Source organism: Triticum dicoccoides, chromosome 3A (genome assembly GCF_002162155.2).
Source record: "Triticum dicoccoides isolate Atlit2015 ecotype Zavitan chromosome 3A, WEW_v2.0, whole genome shotgun sequence".
NCBI lineage: Eukaryota > Viridiplantae > Streptophyta > Magnoliopsida > Poales > Poaceae > Triticum > Triticum dicoccoides.
This window is the reverse complement of record NC_041384.1, coordinates 583,583,697-583,591,074: the sequence shown is the minus strand read 5'-3', so window position 1 is coordinate 583,591,074 and position 7,378 is coordinate 583,583,697. Positions and strand designations below refer to the sequence as shown.

Here is a 7,378-nt window from a genome sequence, read left to right as displayed (position 1 = left end):
CGTCACTGATGGAGGCTGTGACTCACTACTGAAGCACGCTCTAAAAATTATGTAGCAGAGGGCAACATGGCGATTGTGTTAGAGCCATTTTTGGACCACTAAGTTCGTATGATGGGGCGACACATATCTGCTAGAGTTGCTCTTATACTTATCAAATAAAACATTTTCTACACAATCACATTATCAACAAAATATCATGTAAATCACAGACTAACTACAAAAATATTTATGATTTGCTCTTATACTCACTAAATAATATCTTTTCTACACAATCACATTATTAACAAAATAACATGTACAGAATCAACCGGTGTTAGATGGTTAGAGGGCAGTGGTAACTCAGCCCACTACAGTTCAAATTAGGTTTGACATTTCGATGTCTCATTAATGTAAATTATTCTTTCAAAGAAAGGTGACATTTCCATAACAGTTTGGCGGTAGTGACAATTCGTCATTCACAAAGCTCCCCAGCATAAACCCGGTCTCAAGTAAGCGTTGTGTGCCCATGTGGTGGAAGTGAACTAAGTAGTGATCTAAACGCGGAGGTGGTACAAAGTGTACTTCCTGCAAAAATAAATTTAAGTATACAACTCCATGCCCACCTACGTCGTATGCGGCAATGATCAACCCATAATGGCATGTGCATGGTGGTGCACCCATCACCGAGTGCGTGAGTGGATCTCCAAAGATGTTGGTGGCGTGCGACGATGCCGACAGCCAGACCGAAAGCGCAGAACCAGATCCGAACTAGCACAACTAGTGAAAACATCGCTCACAGAAGTATGTTAGCAACAGGTACCATCCACATCACTCAACTGAACCAACCAACATTGGCAACCACAATTCAATCTTAACAAAACTCGAAAAGATAGGGGTTCAGACACACATCGTCGACACATTAAACCTTGTAAAACCACCGAACAGCAACTGATAATATCCATACAAAAAAAGACAACCTGACCTGATACTAGCTCACTTAAAGAAGGGAGCTTCTGCCTGTCACATACGCACACATACTATCTCTTGTACAGTGTATATATATCACAATATGTAAAATGGTAGCAGTGAGTTGTTGAGACATCCAGCACGTTTGTTTCTTGATGAAGCACTTGTCGAGGCGCTTCAAGCCTGTGCAAACAAATGAAGAGGATGTGCTGTTAGTCACAGGGGATCAGAGCACAAGGCGCAAGTTCTGGTGTGCGATGCTATGCTGCTTGTTAAGTACGGTATAGCATAGAACAGAGAGGAGTGCTTGTGTGAGACTGTTCAACTTCATTGTGTCATTGTGTGCCTAATCTAAGCACAGACGTACCAAACAGCATTTAGTAGTTATAATAAATAGCAGCAGAAGTGTGTCGTGGGCTAGTCTGTTTGTTTATCTCAGTCACAGCTGCTAAGGGCCATATCATTTAAGCAAGTGCAGCAGTCTTTAGAAGCATTCAGCAGAGCACAGAGAAGATATTCAATGAATAACGATCAGTTGAGCCTAATATACCTTGTTGGCAATGTTGTTGGAGAGCCAGTCAAGTCCCTCGTACAACCCTTCGCCAGACGTCGCACAAGTGCTCTGAATGTACCTGCACCAGAGGAAATAATTTATTTTAGCACCAGCACCAATAATTATTTTAGACAGGATAAGTAGTGTAGCAACAACATGGAATTAAATTAAGATCAAGACACATTCATGATCCCCAGGTACACCCTATGAACTACTATATCATTCGGCCATGTGGCTTTATCTATAAAACAGGGCAATGGTCTATTTTCAGAGTTACACCCTATGTGATTTAACAGAAATAAGTATGTTTATACTAGATTTATTTTGGGGATACACTACATGTACTTTCAAATAACTCTTATTACAAATTGAAGTTCGCAACTCCGCCTATGTCTTCTCGGCAATCGGCATAGCCGGTCCCAAGCCCGGGTAAAGGAGGAGGGTTGTGATAGGCTTGGCGAGCCAACGTAAAAACTAGCCAGTCCCATAGGTTGAAACCCATTTGAGCGAGAGTAGTACTAGGATGGGTGACCTCCTGGGAAGTCGTCGTGAAAGGGTTTCATATCTAAGGGTTGTGATAGGCTTGGTGAGCCAACGTAAAAACTAGCCAGTCTTTTGGGTATGAAACCCATTTGGGCGAGAGTAGTACTAGGATGGGTGACCTCCTGGGAAGTCCTCGTGAAAGGGTTTCATATCTAGCCTACCCCAACTTTTTTGGGATTAAAGGCTTCGTAAGCAAGTAAGCAAGCACAAATTGAAGTTCGCAATTACAAATATCTGCAGCATATAGAATCTGAGAAACAGCAGAACACCAGGGAAATTTTGACCAAGATATTAGAACGTAAATAGCTTCTGAACTACTCCCTCTGTAAAGAAATATAAGAGCATTTAGATCACTACTTTAGTGTTCTAAACGCTCTTATATTTCTTTACGGAGGGATTATGTGTGTGGAGTTCCTTACCAGTGCCGCTGGCGCAGGGAGTGCAGACCAAGCTTGTCGGTGATTTCAGCAGCATTCATGGCATTAGGAAGATCTTGTTTGTTTGCAAATACAAGCAACACAGCATCACGCAGCTCATCCTATATCACAGAAAGATCTTACATTAATTATGAATTTCAATATAGAATGGAAAGAGAAGCTAAAATTTCAATTAGTGAATTCTCAATAAAGCACAGACTAAGCATATAAGAAAACGAATATTGACTTGACAGTTCAGCTATCTTCACATATTTATTGATTATTGAACAAAAATTCACATTACCATAGATGGAAACTCAGACAGGATATTTGCAAATTGGGGAAACTTCAGAACAACTACAACAACACTAGTCACTAGTGCAGTACCTCATTCAGCATCCTGTGGAGCTCGTCTCTAGCCTCAACAACACGCTCCCTATCATTGCTGTCAACAACAAAAATGAGCCCTTGCGTGTTCTGGAAGTAGTGCCTCCACAGGGGCCTGATCTGTTTCAATCAGAAAACAATAAAATAGTAAGTCTAAGGCACCAGGCTGAAGTTTGTGACAACATAAGCCTAACAACATCGGTGTAAAAACAGATCTGATCTTCCGCCCAAGGGAGAGGAACAGATTCACAAAGGGGTGACATGATTTCTTAATCTGACACAATTAGCAAATCATGACTAGACTTCCTTACCTTGTCTTGGCCCCCCACATCCCAAACAGTGAAGCTGATGTTCTTGTACTCAACAGTTTCGACGTTAAATCCTGCAAATTTCCAAATTAGCCAGATTTTATTAATGAAAGTGAGACCCAGCTAGTAGTAACTGGCTATCCCTATTTTATTTACTATTAAGTTCTGGTCACCGTGAGATCGAATGATAACACCTGATTTTGCTACGGTGCCTTTTAAATTCACCTTCCTAGCAGTATATATCTACATTGCAGATTTACAGTAGCAGTGCTCTCGATATGATTTAAGTTTCTTTTTTGTAAATACTGTGCTATGCTCCTACATTTGAGACATGATCAGACGTGGAAGCAGAGAATGCAGAAAGCAGCTTACCGATGGTTGGGATGGTGGTGACGATCTCGCCGAGCTTGAGCTTGTAGAGGATGGTGGTCTTACCAGCGGCATCGAGACCAACCATGAGAATCCTCATCTCCTTCTTGGCGAAGAGGCGGCTGAACAGCTTGGTGAACGTGAGCCCCATCTCTCCTCCTGCACCACAACAAAGAGAACAGTTTTATTAGACGAGACCCAGAGATCTACACAGATCCACTCCGATCCACCCGCATCTCCACACACACACACCCCTACGCCCAAGCAAATGGAGCACAGCCCACAGAATTCAGCAGGAATGAGTGCAGTCCCTCCCAGCCAAGAGATCCGCAAAATTCTCAACCGCTCGCCTCGCCGATCTGGCGGAATCGGATCGGATTCGTGAGACGGGGAAAGCCAAAGGAAACGAACAGATTCGCCAATACTAACGTGGAAGCCCCGCGGGAGGGGAAACAGCCCAGCCCGGACCCCGTGGAGTCGACGAGCGGATTCGCGTGATCCACCGAACAAAACGCGGCGCGCATCGACGGAATCGGCAGGACCGGCCAGATCCGGGGGGTACGAGGCGGAATTAGGGGGAAGGCAGCGGCGCTCACCGGGGTGGAGACGAAGGCCTCGAGGTCTCGGCGCTCCGGTGCGGCGGGCGTGCTCCTCCTGATCTCGGGGGAGACGGGCGTGGGAGTAGGAGCTTGGAACCGCACGGAGGATGGCTGTCGTGCAGTGCGGTGATGTGCAGACCGGGCGGCCCGATGGCGGGCTATATAGAAGGGCGCGAGGCCCATTCTCACGTGGCCTTTACACCGCGCCCAGTCGCACGCAGCCCGCACCGCATGGACACCTTCCTCCTCCGGTGCTTCCTACTGGCGTGCGGGCCTCGTCGGCTCCACTCAGGGTAAGGCTCGATTTTGCTCGTATACGATTCTTTTTCCCTATTTTTTTGCGGGTGATTTTTTTTCCTTTTTGTTTAAGAAAGAACAAGCAAAAGCATGTTCCATTTTCATTAAGCAGAAGAGAGAGTTTTTTTATGAAAAATATCATATCTATTATAAAGATTCACCGGAAATACAAAGCACCCCAAACATAATAAAAATTACATCTAGGTCCACGCACAACTGAACGACCATTGTCGCCGCCAGAATGAGTTGCCGCTGTCGCCGCTCCCATATCTAAGCCGGCCTGACCTTGTCGATGACATCCAGCAAGTCTTTGTGCACGTGCCCCTAAGGACCAGCGTCCGGGAGCCGCAGTTGTCGCCATTGAATCCTTGAATCGATCTGAAAAACCTGACATGAAATCTCGCCATTGCGTACGCACGACGAGAAACTCTAATCTCGCCGCTCCGAGGAGATGGCAGGAAAGAAAGAGCTGATTACAAGTTGCCGGGGTCAACAAGAACAAGCAATAGTCAAGAAAGAGGGCATAATCTTGCCCAATGACAATTTCAGTACTATGGAACAATGGTGGCTCAAAGCTAGACATGGGATCCCCAAAGAGATGCGCTGCAACTTCAACATCGTGGCCTGCTACCTCTTAAGCACTGCGTTGGTTTTCCCTTGAAGAGAAAATGGTGATGCAGCAAAGTAGCGTAAGTATTTTCCTCAGTTTTTAAGAACCAAGGTATCAATCCAGTAGGAGATCACGCTCAAGTCCCATGCACCTACACAAACAAATAAGAACCTCGCAACCAACGCGATAAAAGGATTGTCAAGCCCTTCGCGGTCACTTACGAGAGTGAGATCTGATAGATATGATAAGATAATATTTTTTGTATTTTTATGATAAAGATGCAAAGTAAAATAAATGGCAAATGAAATAACTAAGTATTGGAAGATTAATATGATGAAAGATAGACACGGGGCCATAGGTTTCACTGGTGGCTTCTCTCAAAAGCATAAGTATTCACGGTGGGTAAACGAATTACTGTCGAGCAATTGATAGAATTGAGCATAGTTATGAGAATAGCTAGGTATGATCATGTATATAGGCATCACGTCTGAGACAAGTAGACCGAAACGATTCTGCATCTAGTACTATTACTCCACACATCGACCGCTATCCAGCATGCATCTAGAGTATTAAATTCATAAGAACAGAGTAATGCTTTAAGGAAGATGACATGATGTATAGGGATAAACTCATGCAATATGATATAAACCCCGTCTTTTTTATCCTCGATAGCAACAATACAATACGTGTCGGTTCCCTTTATGTCACTGGGATCGAGCACCGCAAAATTGAATCCAAAGCTAAGCACTTCTCCCATTGCAAGAAAGATCAATCTAGTAAGCCAAACCAAACTGATAATTCGAAGAGACTTGCAAAGATAAACCAATCATACATAAAAGAATTCAGAGGAGAATCAAATATTGTTCATAAATAATTTGGAACATAAACCCACAATTCATCGGATCTCGACAAACACACCGCAAAAGAAGATTACATCGAATAGATCTCCAAAAGAATCAAGGAGAACTTTGTATTGAGATCCAAAGAGAGAGAAGAAGCCATCTAGCTAATAACTATGGACCCGTGGTGTGACGCCCGGATAATTAAGCTACAGCAACCCTCTGCTAATGATGCCACGTCACTTCAATTACTGTTGCTAGTCTCGCGATAGTTCAAACCCGATTCAAATTGAAGTTCAAAATCCATCTAACAATAAAGGTTTTCAAATATTAAAACTAAAATGTTCGGAGTGAACCAAATATTGCATAGATTATTATGGTAGGGGAACCATACTTTTATAAAATGCTTAAATACTCTACGATGAATAAAACAACAACATAACCAATTTAATAAATGCCTTGTATTATTTATAAAATGTTAGACTATTTTGTTTAGGGTTTGATCCTTTTATAGCTAAGGTATAGTTAGTGATACTAAATTAGGTTCAACTTTTGTGGTTTTATAAAACTAAAATCTGAGGAAACTAGAAATTAGAACAGAAAAGAAAATAAGTAAAAAGTAAAAAAACAAAACAAAAATAAGAAAAGGAGAAAACCCTCCCCCCGCTGGGCCTTTTGGCCCAGCTGGCCGTCCACACGGACCCCGGTCGCCTGAATGGGCCGGCCCACCCCCACTCCCTCTTCATACCCCCCCCACTCCACGGTCAACCCCCCGTCGACGCCCATTTTCCCTCCCCCACGTTCTCTCTCTCCCACTCCCGATCCAATCGGGACCGGGATCGATCCCACCTGGCGCTGTCCATCGCCGCCGCCCGAAGCCACCTCGCGGTGCCCATCCTCAGCGCCGCCCCGCCCTGTCACCGCCTCCTCCTCACCTCACCCCGAGTTGCCTCGACGTCTGTCCTCGCGCCGCCCTTGATCTGGAGCTGGGACTCGGTCCCGACGCCACAGCCTCTTGGAGTCCCCCTCGCCGGAGCCACGACGCCGCCGGACCGCGTCCTCGTCCCCTCCTCGCGTCGCTTCATCAAGCCTCACCACCCCCGTTCCTTGACGCGCGCGTGAGCTCACCCTCCTCCCTCCCCTGGCTTCGACCATCTCCGGACGTTGCTAGCGCCTGCACGCCCCAGTCCCTGCAGCTACACGCGCTTGCGTCGTCCTCAGCCGCGCCCGATGCGCGCTCACCTCGCCCTCGCCGCGCTCCGGCCGCAGCCCCGCTTGCATGTCGCGCCCTGGGCTCCCAGCTCGCGCCCATGGACGCACCCTGCCCGGACACACGCGCCCGTCCGCACCGGCCACCGCGCCCCTCGCCCGCAGCTTCCGTCGTGCTCTGCCGCTGCTGTCACGCCCGTCCGTGCTCCCTCGCGCCCTCCGTCCAGCTCTGTTGCGCCCGCTCCGGCTAGCCCCCTGCCCCGCTAACCGCGCGCGCGCCTCCGCTCACCCGCACCGCGCCTC

The 7,378-nt window shown here is 46.4% G+C and overlaps 1 protein-coding gene across 2 annotated transcripts; it reads right to left on the bottom strand.

Annotated features, from left to right (window-relative positions):
- Positions 1-811: 811 nt before the first annotated feature.
- On the bottom strand, positions 812-4,270 carry LOC119269354 (ADP-ribosylation factor 2). 2 transcript variants are annotated; one of them, XM_037551161.1, is made up of 7 exons: positions 4,118-4,270; positions 3,525-3,680; positions 3,156-3,226; positions 2,845-2,964; positions 2,461-2,579; positions 1,496-1,577; positions 812-1,128 (listed from the first exon to the last, which is right to left on the bottom strand). In XM_037551161.1, exons 2-7 carry the CDS (start codon positions 3,670-3,672, stop codon positions 1,123-1,125), a joined length of 546 nt encoding a protein of 181 aa, XP_037407058.1. In that variant the 5' UTR covers positions 3,673-3,680; positions 4,118-4,270; the 3' UTR covers positions 812-1,122. The 2 variants fall into 2 exon arrangements, with proteins under 2 accessions (XP_037407058.1, XP_037407057.1); XM_037551160.1 differs by lacking the exon at positions 812-1,128 and having other exon boundaries at positions 1,487-1,577.
- Between the last annotated feature and the right edge of the window lie 3,108 nt (positions 4,271-7,378).

Bases quoted from the DNA above. Each gene is read 5' to 3' on its own strand.
- LOC119269354 (XM_037551160.1), bottom strand. From the start codon at position 3,672: ATGGGGCTCACGTTCACCAAGCTGTTCAGCCGCCTCTTCGCCAAGAAG. The intron at 2,965-3,155 runs GTAAGGAAGTCT...TGATTGAAACAG, and splicing joins ATGTGGGGGGCCAAGACAAG to ATCAGGCCCCTGTGGAGGCA. The intron at 2,580-2,844 runs GTACTGCACTAG...TCTGTGATATAG, and splicing joins TCCACAGGATGCTGAATGAG to GATGAGCTGCGTGATGCTGT.